The sequence below is a fragment of the Rhodnius prolixus genome, unplaced genomic scaffold (assembly GCF_049639745.1).
Source record: "Rhodnius prolixus isolate KJV_2025 unplaced genomic scaffold, Rpr scaffold_2, whole genome shotgun sequence".
Lineage (NCBI taxonomy): Eukaryota > Metazoa > Arthropoda > Insecta > Hemiptera > Reduviidae > Rhodnius > Rhodnius prolixus.
In genome coordinates this window covers 15,844,001-15,869,288 of record NW_027411592.1, presented here as the reverse complement: position 1 = coordinate 15,869,288, position 25,288 = coordinate 15,844,001, and the positions used below count along the sequence as shown (strand labels likewise).

General features: G+C 32.3%; 1 protein-coding gene across 1 annotated transcript in view; it reads right to left on the bottom strand.

The window, feature by feature from the left end:
• Nucleotides 1-25,288, bottom strand: part of stg1 (stargazin-like protein) — a 338,187-nt gene that overhangs the window by 102,395 nt on the left and 210,504 nt on the right. Inside the window, exon 2 of the mRNA XM_074118210.1 lies at nucleotides 4,891-5,248. Within this exon, the coding sequence (XP_073974311.1) occupies nucleotides 4,891-5,095 (205 nt within the window). The 5' untranslated portion in view covers nucleotides 5,096-5,248. The remainder of the gene's footprint in view (nucleotides 1-4,890; nucleotides 5,249-25,288) is intronic.

Below are 25,288 nucleotides of genomic sequence, written 5' to 3'. Positions count from 1 at the left end.
CATTAAGTGTCTATTCTATACTATATTTAATTTTGTTTGTCCGATTTGGAGAGAATGTAGTAAATGAACATGTTTGAAGTCAAGTGAACATAACATGATGAACTTGATTGTATTGACTGTAGAAAACAACTGGTCCATTTTTAATACGGAGAAAGCCCTGGAACTATTAGTGTTCTCTTAAACGCGAATTAAATAATTTAATTTTTACTTGTATGAGTATTTTCTGTACTAATCTTTTTATTTTACTTCTCATGACACTACAATCAAGTATCGAGAAAGCGTTTATTGTTATTCTACATGCCCCATAAACATTACATGTAATGGATTGGATATAATTACAATTTATATTATATTCTAAATACACATAATACATAAATATATGAAGTATATTTATACATAAATCACATTAATTTAGCTGAAAAGCAGTTAATTTATTTAATAAAAAAAATTGGTTATGGAAAAACACATTAATCTTTCTTTAGTAAAATGAGGACAATCATCAGTGTGTGATCTGCATCTTGTACTATGGTTGCATTACAGGTGTATTTCAGTGATCTATTTAACACTAATAGATTTACTCTTTAAATCGTTGTAACCAGTTAAAACATGCTTAATTGTTAAACATACTTTATGCTAGGATATACTAGAAAAATTTCTTCGCCTGCCCAATTTTTTCCGTTAATGCATTTCCAATTACAGAACGGTTCTGGTTAATAAGTGAAATCTTGACTAATGTTTTAGAGGAATTTTCGTAAGACAACGCCAGAGGGTTTGTTCACTACTCGTCGCTTCTAGAGCATCTTTCACTCCTCCTGCTTCCATCATGCGATTTTTTCTACTTTCTTTTGATTTCCTTTCTCTTAATTTTAAGCAAGAAGTGACGACTGTCAAAGTTCATCATCAAATTTTATTAAACTTATCTGTCAGTAAGCATGTTGTAATTATAACTTGGTGTCCGATACTTTTTGCAACTCATTCTTGGTCTAGAGTCCAGTCCAATAGGTTTCGCCAGATTCTTAGAGATTCCCCACTCTAAACTTTGCCTTCTTGAATATATGCTCTCAGAAATATGCAAAAAATGCACATTCTAAATTATAGACCAATTTATCTTTACGTTCATTTATTACTAGTAGTAAAGCAAAGGTTTTTTTTAGTCGAGTATTTTCGTAAGATTTTTCTTTTATCTTTTCCAGTTCGTTATTATTCAAAACAAGATTTTCTATCAGTTACTTTCTTTTAATTATGTAAACGAAAGTAATACGCACAAATCATCAAAAGTCTCACATTTTTGGTAACAAGAACAATATTATTTAATCATGGATTGTTTATGAAGCGTGGTTATCAATAGTTCGAACCCATGTGAAACTAATTTTTATTTGATAAAAGAAATGTTAATAGTAAAGAATATGTTACCACTCCCGCCTACGATGTGTTGTAACTGGCAGTTGGGCCCGTCCGAAAAAATAAAGGATCACTTGACATAACTTTTTTTTTCATTGCTGTAAGAGCTGTAAGAACCAACCACTTGCATAACTTTAGAATATTTATTTTGAAGAGGATTGGTTATTAGAACTTTGGAAATAAGTGCAAGTATGAAAAAGTTTTCGCTTCTTAAGAAGTACAAATGAATACCAGCGTTTCAAAGTCTCCGTCCAGTAGAGCTGTAATGAAAACTGTATTCTGGTTATCTGTGTGAATGTTTCTCTCTAAGAGAGGAGTTAATAAGTTAAAAAATTTATTTATGTTTTGTAATGTATTTTATTTCTTTTTTAATTATTTTGGCTTTATTTATCTTTTTACTTACTTTCAAGGAATTAAAAAATACCATGAAATATCACAAAGGAGCTATTCGTTTGAGCTTATTCAATGGCATAATTCAAAGTGTTTCTTTCACTTTTTTTTTGTGCCTATGTTTGTATATATTTGTATTAATTTATGCTGTACCCAACTGTATTTGAGACAGGACGTGAGTCCTATAAATCAAATAAATAAATATTTCAATCCAAGTAATAATGTACACAGTAAGATTTATAATAAACCTCTTAATAATAATTAAAGTTTTTCATGTTCCACATTAATAATTTGTTAAAATAAATAATGATTTTCTGTAATGGCATTTACATATTTACGTTTTCACACATTTTTTCATGTGCAAAAGAACAAAGTCTGTCTAAACTGTTCAACTTCTTCTTCGTTTTCGAGATTAAGCAAAAGAATGGAAGACTGTATAAGGAGAGAATCCTGATAGTGCAGCGCTGCACTGAACTAACTGTTCACTAACTCTGGCCTAAGGATTAAAAAATAATTAAATAAAACGTAGAGAACTCACATAAAATGGATTAAAATTATTTTGGCTTCATTCCCTCAGCAGCGAGTAAATAAATTCGTTTTTCGTTTCGACTATGTAGGTTTTCCATATTTACTATTGGAAATTCCAGCTATCTACCAGACCGCCTCTTCTCTTCACAGAGGAGATCCATCCTGAAACCTAGTTATGCCTCTTTGACGCATTTAAACAATAAAAGCGGCCGTATCATTACTAACTTATATTTCACTTGATCTGTTTCCAGCAACAGTCAAATCAGATCCAATCTTATGTTTGAAGAAATATTTCCTCATGAAAGAATATTAATTTTTTGTATTATTTTCCTACAAGAAGCTCATTCCACAGCAAAGGTTTTTCTTTGTTTCCCAAAAGTCGCCACTCTAAATTGTTTTATCATAAATTTTCCATTTCTTCTCCCACTTAAGAACTTTGTTTAATTTAATTTTTGTTTAGATTTTGGTAAATCTTTTGTAGAAAATATTTAATTATTTGAGATAAGGTGAAACAAAGGATTATATATTTTAATGACAGTTTATTTTTTTTCAGATACATCTTAAGAAAATATTGATAATTGTAATTTTACTGAGAAAAAGTGAAAAACAATGTTAAAATATATTGAAGAATAAAAATTCATCTGCAGGGTTTGGTATGAATTTACTTATTTCAAAAAAAGTATTAAATTTTACAGAGGAAAAAAAATCGTGAATGAAGAATAATATTTTTGTCCCCTATCAGTTTTAATTCCTATTGAGAAGTTTTATCTTTATTTTGCAAAAATACTGTTTGATTATTATATTTGAATAAGAAATGGTTTTAACGGAAGCTATCTCCTAAAGCCATGCAGCTAATGTACTGAGTTATTTCCTGTTCACTAAGATAATTATCTAAAGATATAGAGAGAGATAAATAAATAGGATAGAAAACAGGAAAAAGGCAGAACGGGCATAATGGAATAGAGTGAGGAAAGGCTGTAGTACATTATACACACATATCATCAGAATCAGATTAGGGAGTGCGGTAGAACATCCTACCTCCAATAGGCGTGTGGAGGCGGCGGTATTAGAGTCCCAGAGATGTGATGGGTTACACATTGCTGCTGGCCTACTCAGCACACCCTCTCTAAAAGAGCTAGTTTCTCTCACCTCGCAGACAATATTTGGGATATTCAAGGTACATGTTCGCCTGGTATTCACATCTTCTTGCCACCATTAAAAATGTACTAAGCAAATCCCTTCATTCATATTTCAGTTAAAAGATATTTCATACATCACCTTATTCAGTAAAAACAGCTTCTATATAGTAATAAAAATTTTTGCAATAAAATATTAGGTAATAATGCCCAAAAACTACACAAAAAAAGAGCACATCCTTAATTAAAAAATGGGAAATCCTCGTTCCTTTGACATTTTTTACAATGTGAATTTCATTGGTATTATTAATGTATTTAAATGGATTATTTCATTTTAACAATTATAGCACCAAAAAAACGATTCTAAATCATGAATTTCGAATTTGTGTTGGTAAAGTATGAAGGATGGGATAAAATAATGGAACAGTTAGGAGGTAGTCTGAATTCCCTGACCTCCTGTTTCACAGAAACAATAGATGCATTGTTCCTTTGGATATATATGAGAGCTAGACCCGCACTAACGGCTGCAAATTAAATATAAGTGTTTTAGAGGAGTAATGCTGCTACTTCAGTTAGATGTAGTGCTGTGTTTTAAGTTAGTAAAATATTACAGACCAAGAGCCAAACCTTTAGCTACGAAACTGTGTAAATATGTTTATAAGGAAATAAAAACTCCTGTAATAATGAAAACAAGTTAACATAATTTTAATTTTATTTGCAATCTTTATTAGGAATATATTTATTTTTGTGTGCAACATCCTGTAGCTATTTATTTTTTTATTGTTTTTAAGAATATGCACGCCTCCTGACAGTGTTCTTCCGTTACAGACGACGCTGTTCATCACTGGATAGTGAGCTGTAAGAAGTTTCTAGAAAGAAGAAATTTAAAAGCCACCAGCTAGACTCATACCAATACACGTAAGAAGCCAATTCACTGAGCAAATCACTTTCTTCTATTACTATTTTATCCAATGCTAGCACGTGGAATCTTTCCCATTTTTCGCGGTAAACTTCAATATCCGTTAGGTCTTAAGAACTAATAGTTTCTTATTACGAATTCCCCTAGAGCAAGTTGCATATTTTGGGATGTTTGCTATATAGCTTTCCGTTGCTGTATAATATGTGTGAGCAACTCTGAACATGAATCTTCATGCCACGTCACGATTATGAACGTTGTCGAGGCTGTTTTTTTTAGGAGGCCTCTCGGTATGCGAATCTGTGGCTCAGCCAGCAGGCCCAATTTCGACAGTACATGACTTCTTAATTATTATCTTTAAACTAAGGTGTTTGTTTCCATACAGAGCTAAAAACCATATTTTAAAATACGCTTTTTCGCATGAACATAGGAAAAAGTAAATAAGAAAATGCACCTTTGAGGGTGTTAGATTTAAACTTCATAGCTAAATAATTAAATAAAAATAATAATAATACTAACGATTAGTAAAACAAAGTGACCACAATCCAGAGACGGTGATCTTAGGAAGGTACTGATTGTCACCAGTGCCGTTATATCCAGGATTTGGCATCTTTTCCTCGGTGTGTAGCCAGCAGTTAGTTGATATGGCCACGGAGACAATGACGAGGCTGAGCAGCGCCGTGAGGGGTGACAGGACTGTGAGGAGGTCTAGGGACCGGCTCATCTCCTACCCGCCGCCTCTGGGGCCCCTCATATCACTCGTCCACACTGGTCCCTCAGACTTCGGGCTCCTCGCACTCGGTGACTCTCCTCTATCTCAAGATGTGGTCACCCTTCCAGAAGCGTCCAATCTCTCAGCCTTCTCACTAATTGTTACCTGGAATACAAAAATAAATTGTTTTTGAACAAATTATTTACAAAAGAATAATGAAATCATTATTTTTTGGAGGGACTTTATGCCTAGGTGTGGAGGAGGTGGTGTTAAGTTTATTTTTTAAACATAAAAACAAAAGATCAAATAAAAGTCGCAACGCAGATTTTAATATATTTACTTTTTAATGCATTAAATAAATACTTTGCCTAGACAAGAAATAGAAGAAGCACCACAACACAGTTTAACTTTGCGGGCCGTCCTTGCAACTGCACGGCTTCCGTGACATCTACAGAATACTCTCTTCGGCCTTTCATATACTCAAATATCTTACTACAGCTGGAGTGAATCTATTTTACTGCTTTTAGTTTTACTATTAGTTCAGAATTATTCTGAAAGCATTGGGTTTCCTGTGAAAGCAAGTGGTCCAATAAAATGACGCATATATGGAAATGCAACAAGTTTAGTTACCCACCACAAGCGGAATACTATCAATTTGGAAGCAATATATCCACCAACTGTAATAAGAAATAAATGATGTAATCTTTTTTAAAGAATAAAAAGTCACACGCCCGATTAACATCTTTTCTACGAAATTTTTTATCATATCAATTTCTTTAAAGTAGCTCATTATTTTGCAGGTGATAAAAGAAAATCTGAAATAGCACTTTTAATAAGGGGGCTTAAAAACTCTGTAAATCCCAAAAAAATCAAATATCCTGGCAAAAAAGTAAAAAACTTAGTAAGCAGCATTTCGACTTGCAGAGTGAATAGGGATAATGGACTTAATAAAATCCAAAACCACGGCGCTTTAAAAAAACTCTATGGACCGTAATTGTCACAAAGGCGTCCTTAACAATGTACGCGCGTCTTTACAGCATACAACAAGGAATTGTGAATGTGTATGTGTAATGTTAGGCTGGAGTTTCCTAAACGGTTGCTCGCATCAACTCTGCAGACTCAGAGGAGTAGGGTATGGCTATTGTAGGTAATCTGATAGAATAATTTTTGTATTACTAGGCTAGAGATACCAGCCCGGTTCCCTAAAGAAGCTCTTCCTTCCTACGGGTAAACAGTAACGAAGTTAGAAGAAAACTTTGGGAGCTATTTTTTAGGAAAGTAATGTAAAACTGAAAAATCGACGGATATTACCCGAAACCTTAACAGCTGATGCGATAGAGCCCAAAACGAAAAGCACGTTCTTTTCACATTTAGTTTTTAAAATATGATCCCCAAACACACACAATTAGATATCATTGTTTAATAAGTTTAAGGCTAAGAGTTATTTAATTCCATCTCTTCAAAAATGAAAAAAACTAACTTTTAAGATACCAATTTAATATTTAAACGAGTGAAATAAATTGGCTGCGTTGTTTTGAGCAAAGGAAACAGTTACCGCAGAATAATCCATATAAGGTAAGTGGGGGGAAGATGCCACACTTAACACTTATTTCCGTTTTGTAGGAAACTGGGTTATCGAAAAACAACACCAAATGTATCAACGTCCAGGTTGTTCTTTATTCTTTAATTACTTATATATATTAGTATATTAGATTAATTGCAAAACCATTAAAAATGCATTTGAATGAAATTTGTCAAAACTGGCATCTTCCCCCATCATGTGGGGAAGATGCCAGTTGATGCGGGGGAAGATGCAACAATATCTTAAGATATAAATTGAAAAAGAAAAAATTACAAATTTAATGTTAGGTAAACAGCAAAATATTCTCATTAAACACTGAGGGGAAGGAACACCGAACAAAAGACATTTTTTGTTTAATTTTTAACAATTTTTTGCAATGCAAATTGTCTTTGCTGCAAATTTCATGTAGCCATCTCTTGCATGTTATGCATTGAAACCAATCGCATTTTGGGCCCTTCCTATCATAAAAATATCCATTACACTCAATACAAAAATCATCGTCCTCCTCTTCAATGTCACTCTCACGACTGGTCATTACCAAATTATCGGGAGCGGAGGATGCTGAAGATGAACTGTCCTTCCTTTTCTTTTTCTGCAGTACTTTTCCCTCTTTTTTTGTCGGCAAAGTCGCCTTTCTTCTCAATGCCTCCCGTTTCTCTACCGTCGTAAGGACTTCAGCAGTTTGTTTCTTTCTTCGAGTTTGCTTGGGTTTCTGAAATCTGGGGATAGGACTAATTTCTTCAAAAGACGTGATGGCACCGCTGCTGCTTGTTGAAGGCTATTGCCAGTGGTGCGTTAACTTCTTGTGTGGCATTCAAATTTTCTTTCATATTGTCAGAAATGGTATAAGCATGTTCTGGAATTTTTTGCGGATCGTATGGATAAATTCTTTTATGCAGAAAATCCCACGCTGCCATTTCCAACAGTGTCTGCCCTATTCCACGCGGCGCTCAGCAAAGACCCAAATTAAAGTCTCTATGTTAGAATGGATCCAGTTGTTAAGGGCCTGCTGCCAAAAAGTTTTGTCTTTGATTTCTTTTCCCTATAACATGATATTAGTTAGTTTTCCTTTTTATTTAATAGTTTTTAATGCTGGGTCAATATGACCCGAGGTGACGGCTTATGGCACTTCACATAAGGGTGACGGCTCAAGGGTTAATAATATTAATGTATTATACAAAAACTATATTTCGTGTGTCAGTAATTGTTTTATATTGATTTTATATTATATACGTTTAATCTAGTCAATCCATCACCAAACCTTAAGTATCGACAACGAAATATTATAACATGGGTACTCACCAAGTTCAAAGAGTTGAATTTTCAGTTTAACGACGATTAAACTAGATATAAATAGAAATACCCACAAGCACGGTATTCACAGTTGTTTACTACACACTTTAACGTAGGAATTGCTGTCATCCAGTTGTAGATATGCAAAATATGACGATACTTGCATCTTCCCCCAACTGGCATCTTCCCCCCACTTACCTTATATAAAATATATATATACATATTTTATTAAACTACTTTAATATTTTTTCAAAAGAAATTATAATATAGAAGATCTTCCATAATCCTTAAATACCAACGGAGGTCCATAAGTTTAAGAACATTAACTATTATCTTAGGAGGTTGAGACTTATTAAGTAGAAATATTCTATAGTTTCTGTAGGGCGCGGCCGGGAAGTTATAATATAATCCGAGTAAGTCAGGTTGTTTACAATCAATATAGAAATAGTTTGCTAGTAAGGATTATTCACCGCTTCTTGAAGTGTAAATCTGTGGGATTAGAAACTTGGCAACCGTACCGAGAATGTTTCGTATCGTTGTTGGCACAATTTATAGAGAATAACTAGGAACTGAATAATAAAAATAAAATTGTTCTTATAAATCGGATTTATTATGGGCATATTACGCGGCAAAGAACCAATAAGAAGTTTAGTAATGGGGAACATTATTGATTGAAGATAATGGGTCTGAAAAAATATATGTGATAGATAAGTATATTAAAAAAACAATTTTGTACAAAAGTAAGAGATGGAATAGGGGAAATTCGGTAACAAAGTAAACAAGACGCTTTGGCAAGTGTCAATAGAGATTAAGTTGAGTTTGGCTGGTAGAAGCGTCGAACCCGTCAGGGGGAGCAGATTGATATAGTTCTGATGTCCAAATAGTGGCTCGGCAGCTCGGTAGAGAAGTTGGAAATTGTGCCAACAATATGGCCGGTCGCTGATACCCTCCTCTTTGCCATAGTATATCTTTCTATTGTTCCACCATTGAATTTATCTCTGATGAATTCCATTCTATTTATTGCAACTTTTACGAATAAAAATTTCAAGCAAAAATTTTTTTTTCTTTTCAGATTTGGTGATCAAATAAGACTGAGTGATCAAAAATTTAAAAAAGCATCATTTTTTTTAAGAATAAGCCTAAAAAATATTTTATCTGAAAATTATTCTAATCACTAATTACTTTATTCATTCAAAGAGATTATTGTGTGAAATAATATCAAAGAAATGAAAACTAAAAAATAACCTATTTATCGAAATGAAATGTGCAATTTGATATTAACGTTAGACTTTTCTGAAGTGACAGTTCATATTAAAAAAAAAAAATTAATTAATAACATGATACCCAAGGTTACTGCAAGACCATAGAGGCACCAAGGTAGCAGAGCTAAAATTTATTGAGGTCGATTGCCGGTCTAGGGCTTAGATTTTATTTGATAGAATAAAAAGTAATTCATAGCCAATTTCCAGGCAATACTTTACTTGTAAAGGCTAAAAGACAAGCCTAACTCTCCTCTCTACTTGCAAAGCGGTTAACTTAAAAGGTATAAAGCGCTTATCCTTAACACAGCCAACAGGTTAAGTTTCAACTTCACTAGAAACGTAACCCTCCTTCTTCTGGTACTTTAGTCCTATTCCACCAACCAACCGCGAGTGGTATATCTTGGAGTTTAACTAGACCTAAGATTTACATGAAACACCACTTAAACTTATGGAACTCAACAAGAAGTACACACTATTTGACGAAGGTTTGAAACCAACAATACAGAATTAAGAGACTTTTTACACCCATGGTTGGTTGGTGCAATAGGTGCAAACTTGGCTATGAATTTCTTTTTATTCTAACAAATAAAATCTAAGCCCTAGACCGGCAATCGACCTCAATAAATTTTAGCTTTGCTCACCTCTAACCACTCTGCTATCTTGGTGCCTCTATAGTCTTGCAGTAACCTTGGGCATCATGTTATTAATTAATTAATTTTTTTTAGTGAACTTCTTTGTATGAATAAAATAACTAGTGATTAGAATAATTTTCAGACAAACTATTTTTTAGGCTTACTCTTAAAAATGATGCTTCTTCTAAATTTTTGATCACTTAAATTTGGGCTTAAAGACTGGTACGTTGCAGCTAAACAATTTAACATAAATAGAATACATACAATATACTTAAATTCCTCCTCCGCGTTGTAAACTGACTGAATTTAACTTTAGTAACTTTCCTCTACAATTCTTTTGTTTTTCACAAAAACCTATCTTCACACCCAAATCCTCTTGCAGTAAATCCTGTTCTAAGTCTAATCGACTCATCAAGGTAAGCGTTCTCTCTGATCTACATTTAGCAAGTTTATCTAGCAGCTCAGGGTAGTCTGGTTAGATTAAACCTTAATAGCTAAGTTTTATTTCCATTAGACGCTTCCAGCAGTTTTACTTTGATACATTTCCTTTACATCTTTAAGCCCAGAATTGTGTCTTTCCTTAAATGACATTAGTACAGAATTGTACGTCTGATCTAACAGAATGTAAGTAGATGAAAGTCCTGCCTATGGATGAAGTGGGTTTCCTTCTGATGCAATCAGTTGGAAAACTTTTACTACTCTAATTTCATGAAGGTAACTTAAAATAATTAATCTTGAATTTAAAAGACAATGTATGGCTTTCTTGTATTACTGATAGGATCATTATTTTCCGATATTCTACCTTAGATTAAACAACGTGTTAAAAAGTTCTTGCTTAGGTGCGCACATTTCTTTGAATGGTACGATATTTCTCGGTAAATGACTTTTAAAAAATAGAAAATCGCAGAAATTTCAGAATTGATATTTCGAATCGGGGCTACCGATGAACCCCAAGTAATATCAGCCAACCGGCAAAAGTCAAATTTGTTTTTTTTCTTCTTGAGTTGTTTTTCAAAACGATTTTCGTTAGAGTTTCAGTGCTTATTTCTGGCATTTTAATCAATAAATTTGTTTAAAACATTTATCCACCAAAATGCCAGATAAATTTTAAAGCGGAGGCGATATTATGCTACGCAAGATAATTTAAGTTAATGCGGCCTCTTACCAAATATAATTTATAAAGCTTTTTAAATATTTTCAATATGTTATTAAAATTGCAAATTCGAAAAATATCGATTAAGAGCGAGTAACATTATACTGAATGTATTTTGTAGCGTTCAGTGATTTTTGCGCACCATTTTTTGTTCCATTTGGTAAATTCCAGTAAATGAATGTCCTGTGAGAATACACACCTAATTTTATAAAGCAAGTTCTGTATTTCAAGAAACTTTAAACACAACATGTGGGTTAAGAAAGAGTAAACATTTTTAGATGAAGGTAAATTATGTTTACCACCAATAATAATAATAAAATTGGTAGTGTAATTATACAAACTTATACTGTTAGCTAAATTTGACTAACCATTTCTACAGGAATTTGGATTTTCCAAGGGTACACGGACTAAGATTACTTGTGCTGATAACTTGCATAATCATTCAATGCACTCAGGACTGAGGATGCATTTGGTGGCATAAACCCAGTTCCAGACCAACATATGTACATTCATTTCAATCTGGATACATGTTTTTAGAGCACATTTATTGACTTACTAATAGAAAATGTAAAAATGCAGTAAATTATTGGACTTTGCCCATTTGTGCAAAGTATCTAATTTAAAAATTTATCTAAGTAAATAGTACATCAATAGAGTAATGTATTATTTCACTAAATTAGGATTAAGCTCTGAATTATATATTAAATTAGGATTAAATGATGACAAGCTGGGCGTCAAAAAACATCAAACTATTCGAAAAATATGAATCAACTATAGTTTTAACAAAAAAAATAAGTTAAAAAGAAGACTTTAATTTCAGGTGAGATTTTCTGCAACCTGTCGCGCTTCTCTTTCAAACTACATCATCTTTCTCTCCTTCCGAGATGCTGCTTTGATTACTCACTGCAAAGTTTAGTACTTTATCATCACCAGTCTTTACCAGTACGAACCGAGCCTTACTAATTCTGTAAATAATCACAAATTCCCATCTAAACTTAAAACAAAATTTCCTCAATTCAATTACTTCTTCTATTCGAACGGTTCTAAAAATCATGATGCTGTTGGGTGTTCAGTCTATGATTCCCAATCTGACACCTGTTCTCAATTCAAAGTTCACAACTTATCTTGAGTATTTACAGCCGAACTCACAGCCATAAATAAATGTCTATCTCATATCTTATCAGCGAATATTCAGCACTCGTATCAGTTTAAAATGCCATTATGAGCGACAGAATGAGCGCTCTCCAAAAATGAGAACAACCCGGTAGTGATTCTTCCTTTTTGATCTCGGACTGTTAGATTTAGTATAGAAAATAAATACTAATGGTAGATTAATGGATCTGGTATGGGTGAAAGGACACTGCGGATCGGGAGGAAATGAGAAGGCAGATATCGGCTTGAAAATGGGCACCAGTCTTGAAGAAAGACCAATAGAGTCACTAACAACTTTTGATATAAAACAACTACTATAAAAGAACCTGATGCAGCAAATGGGCTAAAATTTGCTCGATTTCTAAAACCGTCAAAGGAAAATTCCACTTCTCCGTAGAGTCCTCCATCCCAGTAAAACCATGTTTTACTAAATACTCAGAAAGTAGAGCATTTTACAGTAAGTATCATGAGTAGGTTGAGATTCAACCATAATTACTCAACATTAAACACTTATTGACCTTCAAAAATTGATCCCATGGGCTCTGTGATAATCAACAGCTGCATCAAATCACATAATATTTCCCTGCGCAGTAAGTTCTGCAGCGTAAGAACACCAACGGTAGCAATTAGCTGTGGAGGGCGATATGAAAGACGAACTGCCCATTGCGACCAGTTTACACACAATACTTCTTTACCCAGACTTATATTATTACTTAATTACTATGTTACGATTGAAAATTATTTTAAAAGTGCCTATTGCAGATAAACAATCCACTATTTGAAGAAACACCAATAAAAGTTTGCAGGGAACATCTAACGAGGCCTGTTAGATCCCTGTTCCCCTGTAGGCCCTTTTTGTTCTGTAAGACTTTCAGGAGTGTCGGTGAAAAACAAGACCTTTTTTTGCCTCTTAAAAGAAATAATTGAAACATAGTGCTGAACTATGTTGTACAGAATTTTATCCCAAAGTATCTTAAAAGTTGCTAAACGACATGGCTATTTTGTAAATCTAACAAAATATCTTGTTTGAAATGTAGAAACTAATAACATTGTGTTTAATTACTAACTGAAAATGGCTCTTTCGTTTTATTAGACGCCATTAAAACAGTAAGAGCCAATTGGTGAAATGGTTACTGCGACTTCAAATGGTTTTATAGCAGAACTGAATTGAATTCGCAATGATTGTTCAGATTATTTAAAAGAATAGTATAGTTGTAAGAATATGTCAACGGGTAGTGAGCCTACGCACGACCATTGTCAATTGAAAATTGCAAAACTACCAAAATCTGCATTACTCTGCGAAGTGAGATGGCTACTAAAAAAAAAACTGTCCAATTGGAAATAAAAAACATCATTAAGAAAGGAACGGGTAGTTTGCAGTTTTCTAGGCAAACGCCTTAAGGTCCTATTCCATCTAGGATGCCAGTTCGAATCTCTACGTTTATCACTTCAGTTTCAATGTTTTTCTTCGGGAAATTGATTTTACATGTGCTGCCTTCAACAATACTATGTTCTTTCGGTCAAAAGTGTTATTTAATAAATTGAAAGTTTAGTTTTAACACACATTCTTATTTTCACATAAATTTAATTACAGAAATTGCGGCAAGAGAATTTGGATTGAATGGAATGTCATGGTACTTCACTTAGAAGGCTTAAGGATACATTTCTTTCCTTTTTTATTTATTTATTTTGAAAAACTTTGTATTTCATTGTGTACAGATTTTTATATTTATATTGTGGCAGCTGAGTTAAAATTATTGTAAATAAAATTATAAAATAAAAGACAATGATTTCCAGCATTCTCTGTCAAATATATTGTTTTATTTTTGTTTTGAATATTTAAGTTATCTTTATGTTTGAATGATTTAGTTTATCTTTGGTAGAACTATGAATATACAATTTCATACATAAAAGCTAGTAATCTTTACTTTACTATAAAGATATACAATGTTATGTTACCTGTCAGTAAATGAGTTGGTTTTTGTTGTTAAAGTAAGCAGATATACATACAACAATTGCAACTATAATAAAAATAATAAATTAACGCAAAATTGTTTTAGAAAATCATCTAAAAAAGAAACACATGAGAAAACAATAAAAAAAATAAATAAAATAGAAAAATAAAACAATTTGAAAGAAAAGTAGTCCAAAGTGTTCTAAATAAAGTACAGGCTTTCTAAAATTACTACAATGAGAAAGATAAGGGTTTGAAAGAGGGTGCGTTTTGGGAAAAACAGATACAAAATTATTTCTTATTCATATGGCTACGATTAACAATTAAAAATAAAAATATATTTGTTTAATTTATTCGATTAAACTGCTGGATAAAAAATATCAGAAAAAAATGTATTCATTATTCGAAGCCAATAATGCCCATGTCTGGTTTCGCGCTTATGTGATGAATGATACTACTTCAAAATAGACAAAAAAAAAGTTAAAAATGTAACAATGCTTTGTAGAAATGCTTAAATTTCGCTAAATTAGCGCTAAGTATAATTGCAGAACTGATTTTTTTAAAAAAAAATTAAAATAAGACTCCAACTAACACATGACAACTGAAGCCTCGCATCAATAGAAAATTTTAAATTAGTCAAGCTGGTCTTAATTTAATGTAAGAATTAGAGAAATATAAAGTTAAGAATATGAGCGTCACATAAAAGGATTATTATCGCTCTCTAATTTGTTTTTACTGTAATTATTTACGTAGGTGAATATTTTTATTAACTCTTTGTACTTTCAGAATTAAGTCCTACAACAAAATGGAAGTAAACATATTTGACAATACTTCTAAAGCAGGGCCACACATTTGAGCAAAGATCTCAATTACCTTTAGCACGATTCCTGATAATCTATAAATAAAATTGCCTTCCCATAAATCTATCATGGCTTGCGAATTTAGCTCTTAATTCGAAATTGTTCCTATTTTAAAAATAAATAAACAGTTGATTATTAATAACAATATATAATAACAATTGACTATTTTTTTTCAGATTAACATTATTTTCTCACAAAAGATCAGATCAAATGTCACATACAGTTAAATCAACATTTGTAAGAACTTTCTAGATTCAATAAAAATAATCGCAATGGCTGTCCTGGAAATTCAATCTCTCTCTCTCACCGAATCAGTTATTTAATAAATTCCCATTGCCTAGAATAATTTTCTTCTTTTTTTTAAACCTCCCGATTCAAACCACAGCGTCTAGAGCACGGGAAGCAATTGGGAAGGTTAGTGCAGAAGAGAGAAGACATTTTCTAACCAGAAGGAAATAAGATTTTTTCTTTGAGAGTTGTGTTCTTATCTGGCGGTATATTAAATTACTGATAAAATGTTACCAGATTTGTCAAGTTACATCAAGATGACGTCATAACCGGAATGAGATTTCTTTGTTTGTAAATCTAGTTTTTTTTTCTCTCTTTTTTTTTTTTAAAAAAGATTTATTTTTCAACAAGTTTGGTAACATTTCAGAAAAGGTAAAAAAAAATGTGGGAAATGGTCAAAGTTTTTTACTCCTAGATCTTATTCCTTGTAAAGAGGATGTAATCCAGTATTATTTTCGAATTGAAATTTTTACATGAAGTTTATAGGTAAATTAAGATCGCAGGAACGGAAAACTTGGTACTTCAAAATGAAAATCCGACTAACGGAAACCCAATTTTAATTAAAACATTTTTCAGTGATTTTTTCCAAAATGATCCAACGATTTTCGCTAAACGTAATTTAATGCTTCCTCACCTAAATATATTTATTTTAGCATTACCCGAGGAAATTTTGATTTAATGAAGTCTAACGCTATGATGGCTTGCAGAAAACTAACTGAGCGCAGTTTTCTCATATGTTCCACTTCAGAAGAATTTACTTTTTAGCCACCCAACAAGGAACTTTATAAGAATTGCTTAACTCCAAATTAAAACAAAAAGTAATAAAAAAATCTTATAACTGAGCGGAACTGGGACCTTTTTTTAAAAAACTGCCTTAAAAATAAATCCCCTCATGGAGTTAACACAAATTTTCTTTAATTACACCCACCAGTGTAATAATAAAAAAAAATACAGTTTTAAGTGAGATAAAAACCTATGTACAATTCTGTCAATTAACCTACATAATCCCTGAAGATGAGACCTACTAGTTGATCGAAAGCTTAGAAATGATAAATAATTAATAAAACTGAATTTTGGCCATAAAGTTCTCTTCTTTCAAACAATTTTTGTTAGATTTGGCTATCTGTCTCTTTTGTGAGCGATCGTTTTATTTTATTTCAATTATTTATTTATTTGAAAAAAATTTCATTAATAAATTATTTAAAAAGGTTTTGGAATAAATAGATGTACCTTAAAGAGAGTTTCAGGTCTAGACACACAGCGAATTGGAGGTTAGACAAAAATAAGTGGTCAAACAAAACGTAAATTAGAATTATAGTAGTTGCAGTAAAAAAGATTTGTGTAAATTTTCATGATGTTACAATTATATATAATTACAAAGTATGATATCTACCGAATAGTCAAAAATCAATTAAATTAGATAGTTTTTATCGACTCTTTCGACTAGATTAATGTTGAGCTAAAGTTATTCAACATTAAAGCAAATCTAAGATTAAGTATGTAATACAAATTAGATTCAAACAAGAAAATATTAAATTTGGCTATTTAAAGGGAAGAGAATAGTTGACATGTAACTATTACCATCAGAATGGTGTCTAGGATAATCCTATAAGTATTTTCAGTACCAAATGAGGAGATAGTCTCGAGCCACCAAATCGGCCCAAAACTCACATAACCACACCGTTCCAACAAAACGCCCTCACTAAAACCTAACCATCACCAGCACTCCTAGCTCCATTCATTTCCTCACTCTGACCGCTAATTTCCTTCTTCATCCTCGGACATTTCACTAACATGTAATCTCTTAAGCTAAACTTTAACCAAATTTGTTGTTATCATATTTACCCAATCTAAATTTTGTTTTTTCTTTACAAAACAAATAATCAAACTTGAATTACAAATCTTACTCTGTCCCTAAGCACTAGCAATTAGGCGAAATAATATTGAATTTGAAAACATTAGAAGGCCTAAATAGAGTGGCAAAACATTGGAAAAGTTTTATTACCCACCAACTGTATTGTAATGTACAAATAATAATGTGACCCGAAGTCTGGAAATGTCTGTACTGTTATTCTGCCTACGATTTTGCTGTTGGGATAAAATTAAAGAATCAAACTCGCAGAACAATAAGTACTGTGAATTACAGTGGGATGTGAGCTATAAAGAGGAGAACATGACAAATTTTATTTTTTGAGATGTTGAGAATAATTCTATTGTCTTATTGACAACTCTAAACTTCTGAGAAAACTTCTATTCAATTCAATAAAAAGTCTTATTTTGAGTAAAATTATTCTAACATCAAAAGAGACCCTCTTTTATAAAAATGTTCTTCCTTCATACTAGGTTAGGGAAAGAAAAAAAAGATACGAGACCTGGATATTGGTTGCAAAAGCTAGTCGTGGTGTTGCTGTGAAATGAATAATGAATGATTGAGAAGACTGAAGGCTGCAGACTATTCTGAAGTAGGAGAAGTGAAGTTTGAAATAAAAATAATAGTTAAATAATTAATAATATTAATTTAATTATAATATAATAATTAAACATAATTAAATAATGTAAAATACGCATAACGTATGTTCAATCACTTTTTTTTGTTTTAAATTCAACTTCTTTAATTAAAAGACATTTTTGGTACAAAATATTAAAATATTTTCTTCAACTTTTAATTGTATTATTTTTGACATAACGCCCCTGTTTTCTGGCAATCAATTCTATTTTACTAAGGTGTTTATCATTATACTATGCCTCTGAACATGCTTCGTCTAAGTAAGTGGCCCACTCTCTTCCAGGTAAATTGCTGGAGTGAGTTCTTCACATGAATCCTTATGTTGATGCAAAAAATAACTTCTATTATTGGCAATATTTTGGCTTTAAACGCTGCAGATATATTTAGCGTGATCAAGTAATCCCATCTGCAGAAGGTGCTAAAAAATATTATTTAAACTAATTTTACAATTGGGATTATATACTAAAATAGAAATTAGACTGTATGGTAGATTTACTTATTATTCACCAGGCCCTATGTAGAGAAGTGACTTCTTCTCTCTGCTAGTACCCCAGCCTAATCACGAACCCTTATACTATACCTATTGAAATGGCCTATTTCTTAATATGGTTATGGTAGATGTAACTAAGAAAGCGGCATGTAACGCTATTCTAATCCATAAAGAAAACCAGCTAATACAAAAAACATGATCACTTAATGCAATAAAACGTTCCACACAGATCAAAGAAATGAGAAGGCTATGATTTCTAAAAGGATGAAAATGGATTTAGAAAAAAAGTAATCACTTGAAGAAGAAGTTGATCACAAGAAAGGAGAAACTCAAGAGAGATTTAAAAGAAGATTTGTAGAATGGCCCAAACAGATTAAAGTCATGGAAATATAGAAAGAGGTTGCCAAAGTCGGGTGGTAGCAATGGGATTCTTAAGATTCAAAGTACCATTGAGCAATAAAGCTATTAGGAAAAGATGGTAGATAGAGGCAATAACACCAAATCCTCTGTGATCTAGAAGTTCACTGCTATCTGTATCATTTTAGGGCAACAGCTTCTAATACGCCTAACCACATCAATTTCTAAGCCCGTTGTTCACTATTGTAACGCTAGAAAGTAAAGAAGGAGGATTCCAACGTCGCAAATGTACAGAAAACGAGAGAAAATCGCCAAATATCTGCGTTACTTAGTTAATGCTATTTCCAGAGTGGTTTTAATTAAATTATATTTATTCAAAGAAATTTCAGGCCATATTAAGAAACTTTTTTCACGCTGGTGAACGAGATTTTTATTAGAGGCTTCGAAAAAAATACATGTAATCTACAAAATAAAGCCTTACAAAGAACATATTACAAGAATATAAAATATTTTAATATTAATTCTTTATTTATGTATTTGGAAAGCTCTCCTTTAGTTTTTCAAAAAAGTGACTCATGTAAGCTGATACAAACTTAAATTTACCTTCATTCTTATCAATTATTACTTTGTTAGCAAGTTTTTACTAAATTCTTTAAAAATAAGTTGGTTTTATTTTTGTGTAAAGGTTACATCTCCTTTTATTTAAAAAGATATGTGTAATATATCATTATTACTTAATTTTTTGGTCGTTATGTTGGAAAAATATAGTAAAGTAATTAATTCATTTCATTTTATTTAATTTGGGATGTAAGTATTCGAACTAAATAACTCTATTGTAAAAGATTGTAACAAAAAACAAAAAACTGAATAGTTAATTCTTGTATATGTGGAGAATGTTATCATATCCGGTGTGCAGAAGTGAAAGAAACTAAGTATAAAATAGTACAGCAGTATGTTTAGTGGGTAGCAGACAGCATGCGCTATTTTGCAGAAAATGAAGCGTAGCACGAGTATATATTATATGCGAAGAGAGCTTAAGGAAAGAGAATAAGAAAACTAATTCAGCAATTTGCATAGCAGTGCATTCAACATGATCTTCAAATATATACAACGAATTTACATAAAGGTCCTTAATGGCTTCGCAGCGAAACCTGAATGTAAGAGATATTTGTTGGCAAGTGAAATCTAAGGATAAGAAAGTGAGATAAAACAGGAAATACATCTATCATTTTATCTACATAGTACACAACTTCTTCCAAAGATAGTGGTCTGCGTTAAATTTCCTACATATTCCTTTACCATTCTCTAGAATGAAAACATTTTCAACTGTTACGGAATGTTTTATTGGAATTCTAAAAATACTGAAAATTAAATTCAACTTTGCTTGAATAAATATTTTATGCAATTCTGATTTTTTACTTGATACAATAATCAAACTGGCACGTATAATTGTTTTTTAATTAAACAATCGCCCAAAATTCCAAAAATAAGAGAGAAATATATAAAGTTCGACTGTTAGGAAGGAAAAACATACATGTGGACTTTTACCTGTCTTCCAAAGAATGCTAAACCAGTTAGATTAGATTAACATTAGTCTTTTAATTACTTAATCGCTGCAAATGAATGTAATTCAATGATCAAGCTGATCTAATGATTTCAAGTAAAGTACAAAAAGTAAAATCTCACGACTTATATCTCTTACTACAATCCGTCAAGTTTTCTTCCACCTTTGAATTTTAAGTAACAGATTAGTTTATAATAAGTTATTTTGCTAAATTATAAGTTTTTTTTTATTTAATAAACGACTGACGGAAGAGTGTATTCCAAGTATTCTTCTCGTAAATTTTAACTGATTAATTATACAAGGATATTTCTAATAAATATATATAAATAGAATTGAACCATTTAAGGGATCCGTAGTTCCGATCATGTTATTTTTTTTTAACTCTTAACAAGTTTCATTCTCACAAATATTACAAAGGCTTCCTCCAAATATTTACATTCTCTAAAATTACAAATAAACAAGAGAAACAAGCCTCCTCCACATTTTACTCCTCTTAAACCTCCTTAAAATGATTTTTTTTTTTTTCAAAAAACTTCGCTGAAATACATAAAAATGATCTTTTGTAGAGCCAGATCGTTATCTTTTGTAGGGGCAAGAGGCTTTTTCAGGAACCTTATCTGAAGTTACAGTAGATTATGGCAAGATGTCTGAGTGTTACAATTTTTCCTGCAATTTAATTACCGATCACCGATTGATAAAGTAGCAGAATTCAATTCCTGCAAAAAGTTCGAAAAATTTTTTTATTTAAAAGACCCACCTCACTTCTATTCTGTAATTAGTAAAATTGCACAGGTGATGATGACTTTCATTCTCAGCCGGAGAATTAACAGCGGATGTTAAGCGGCAGGACTTAACACCTCTAGGGAAACTGAGTACACCATAAATCTAAGCTAAGGTAATTGGCCATTTCCTTTCCGGGTAGAGTTGCTTCCGCCGTTACTATATACCATACTGAAGTTCTCTGTCTTTTCCAACTTTGAACAGTCCTGTCCCGGCAGATCCTTTGTGCTTCCTATTCTAGTAATTGGTACTAATGTTTGCAACCTCCATTCTCTCTAATTTATTTCTATGCTCCAGTTCGCTCGGAATAGATTCTCTGCTGTTAACCTTATAATTACAATCCTACATTAAATATTATTCATTTGCTATTTGCTTTTCCTCCCTCATGTTAAAAAAAAAAAAAATACAGTACTTTATCGAGGTTTTAATTAAATTTGATATAAGAAGACCTGCCAATTCTCTTCTGATTCCCTTCCTTTCGCAAACTCTCTCTCATACTCATTCCTCTCCTATATACGACCTCTCTAATTTTCTCTCAATGTGCGGACATCAGAGTTTTACATGTTGATATAAAACTTGCAAATCCTATCAGAAATGCAAAAAATCAAGCAAAACTACGACTTATAATTATTGTTATTGTCCAGCATTCAATTTAATATCAAAGATTTAGGACTAAAGATTATTCTTAAATTTTAGAAGTTAGTTTAAAAATAATCATTTATTAACTTAGATTGATTTAAAGATTATTCTTACGTGCAGCAAACATGAAAATAATAATAATTGATTCATTCACTTCGCTTCTTGAAAAGACATCGTTAGTGGTTTTTTGTACGTGAATGACTAAAACGAATTACAGCCAGAAATTCCAGGCAGACAATACTTCATTTAATAGTTAAAATAGTAAGATGGAAACTGATAATCTGCTAACAGCTTGCTTCTTCCATATTTAGAGTCATATCCAAACAATTCGTTGTTGAACATCTTAATGAAGTAGGCAATAGGTATTCTAACTTATACAACTATCAACTCTCATTTTGGAGCTTTTAATGTAATTAAACTTTAGAAAAAGCTCTGCATTTTCAGAAAAACTAGCCAACTTAAAGCTTAAGAACTGCATTTAAAAGAATGTTGATTGAAAGTTTCCACTAACATCTTAAAATCCCTCTCGTTTCTTCTGAATATTCATTATGACGTCTTTCTTCCTCGAGGACTTCTGTGTTCAAAAAACTGTTTTTTTTTTAGAAAATAGCGTCAGAGTGAACTAAATTCTCAAAAGCAGTAAATCACAAGAATCTATAATCACTTAGCGAATAAAATTTCCTTAATCGAAATTATCACTTTTGTGCGGATTTTTCAGTTTGTTGTATTAGTTTGACCAGATTTCTTTTACACTTTGTATACAACTTGTTATTTAGATGGTCTACTTCTAAATGGACTACTTTCCAGGTACGATTAATAGCATTTTCTAAATACAAGATCCTGCCTGTGTCTTACGTATTATTAGAAGGTTTAAATGTGTTTAAAGGATTGAAACAATTGAAAATGTGGTTAGGTCCGCATTGAAGAATATCTCCGAGTTGGTAAGGTAGTGCAAGGCGGTAACATAAGTGAAGCCCAAATCTCCACCTCAAACTGATCAATTTCTGCCAAGATAAAAATCCGAAACCGGTTCGGGATAAAATACTACCAAGGATGAAATCAAAGACGCATTACAATTAACATTTCACCCAACACTGTTGAACGAGATGATTAGGTTCTCTTCTATTTCATACAGGGTTTGTCCCAAAAGTAATGAGCCTTTTTTCAAAAAAATAGATTTATTGATCAAACATGTAATACAACTTAATACTCTTCAAAATAGTTTCCTCCTGCGTCTATACACCTTTGCCAACGTGTTTTCCATGCATCGTAGGCCCTCTGGAACTCGCTTTTCGGAATGCTGTTAAGGCACCTCGTCGTGGTTTTTTGAATTTTGTCCAGGGTCTCCAGAGCTTTCCTTTCAGCTCCCTTTTCATCCTTGGGAACAAGTCTGCCGGGGCTATAGGGGGGCTGTGGCCGATCCGGGTCAGATAGGAGTTGACAACGAAGGAGGTGTGACTCGGCGCGTTGACATGGTGGAGTCTCCATGAAGACCGGATCTCTGGCCGGACGCGGGTGACTCTGTGATTTGAGTCTTTTGAGAACTTCTTTGTAGAAGTCCTTGTTGACGGTCTGCCCAGGTGGTACAAACTCGTAGTGCACGATTCCCTTAGCGTCGAAGAACACGATGACCATGGACTTGACGCGGGACTTGCTCATTCTTACTTTCTTCTGACGCGGTGACGAGGTTGTGTGCCACTCCGCACTCTGCATTTTCGTCTCCGGATCGTATTCAAAGATCCATGACTCATCTCCTGTGATGACGTTGTCAAGGAAATTTGGATCCTCCTCACAGAGTTCAAGCAGCTCTTTGCACACTTCCGCTTCCTGTATTATTCTCCTTTTTATAAATAAGGTTTTGACATATATTAAATATTAGAAAGGACAAAATGTTTCGTGTCTGACGTATGATAGACCACAATCGTCAATATATTTGTGATTTTTAAAAGACAAATATAACTATTTTTAACTTATATTCTGTTCTTGGATGTTGTTAGTGACGTACATATATATAAATATTTTGCGATGTAACTTTTTTGAACTTAATAAAATTAAGTTTATATTTTATTTCTAGATTTTTCTTGGTATAATTAAGGTAAGGTTAAGTAAAGTTATTTTGTTTTTAAATTTCTTCTTCTAATAATGAGTAGTACAGCCTTGTAAACACAATTTTTTTGTGTAAGTATAAGCAGGATACAAAGCCAAATTAGGAACATCCTGATTGTTGAAGTAGTGAAGTAAATACAAACATGCGCTACATTAAAGAAATGTGATTTCCGTTTTTAATAAGGAAATTGCACAAATAATAATATCTAAATAAACTGAAGAAATAATTTTTTTTTTTTAACAACAGTTAGAGAAATAAATCAATTTAGGAAGCAAGTTAAATTAATTTAAGAAAGGAAATGTTTTAGACATTTTAAACATCTGTTATTTTTTCCTTTCGTTGTGTTTTTTATCATTTATGTAGAACAACTTCGCAGTTAACGATTTTATAATTGAAAACAAATTCATCCTGCACAATGGAATATCCTCTTTCCTGTTGGTACACTCGCACACGTTAAGAGATTCTACAAGATGACAGAACTCTTCAACCAATCATACGCACATGTAGATACGGCAATAGGCAGGCATCTTCCTTCCTTGGCACTCTAATAATCTAATACACCAGAAAAGATAAATGCATACATTACCATTCTACTATCTTTTGACGAGCATTTTCATCCAATGTTATTATTTTCTCGGCAGATATGCTCAGTAGAAACAAGAAGATAAAGGTCACAAACTGAAAGATCATCACAATCATGAAATCAATCAAGAAACGTAATGTTTTTTTTTTAGTCAGTCTTTACATCCAACTAGCTGACGCAGAGAGAAGCAACTTTACTAATAATTTCTCAAATTAACCGTAAATAAAATCTAAGGCATTGACCTAGAATCGAACCCTGTACATTTAGCTTTGGCTGGCCTCGCTTCTAACCGCTTAGCTACATTGGCGCCTGAATCTTATCTTTAATATGCGCCTTTTCAGCAATTTGGTACCACTATACTTTTTGGGATCACTTTTCTACCAACCAAAATAAAACAAAAACTAAGTAGAGGAATATACCTACCACACAAATATCTATTTAACTTCTTTTAAAGCGACTTTTTTAAGGATTATATGCCACCTCATTGCCTCTATAATTACAATAAATATTTTAGAAAAAATTCAAATATAAAGAAAATCGCTTGTACGAAAGTGCTACTTTATTGTATAAATTTTGTGGTTTCGGGCGATTTTTCCGAAGCAAATCCTAAGCTTCTAGAAACTTTAATTACGGTAATATAGGCGAGAGAAAGTGACATGTAATACTTCGAATTTTACGCATACATCACCTCGTATCTCTGACGTAGCCAACATTGTGTTCTTTTAATCCTTGACTTTATTGCCGATCACCCTAAAAGTTTGGGGGGAGAACAAGTAGTGGAATGAAGATGCAATTCGCATTTATTTGAAATAGTATTTTATTTAAAATTACCATTTTGAAACAATTAATTATACCCTAGCCTTCTTTTGAAATAATTTCATTCAAATTAGGAAATACGTTATTTAAAATAACGTTAAGGGAGGGCTCTCATTTGACGCGCAAAAATATTTAGTAAGACATTTAAATAGCAATCAAATTTATAAAAGAAGCAAGCAGATTATGC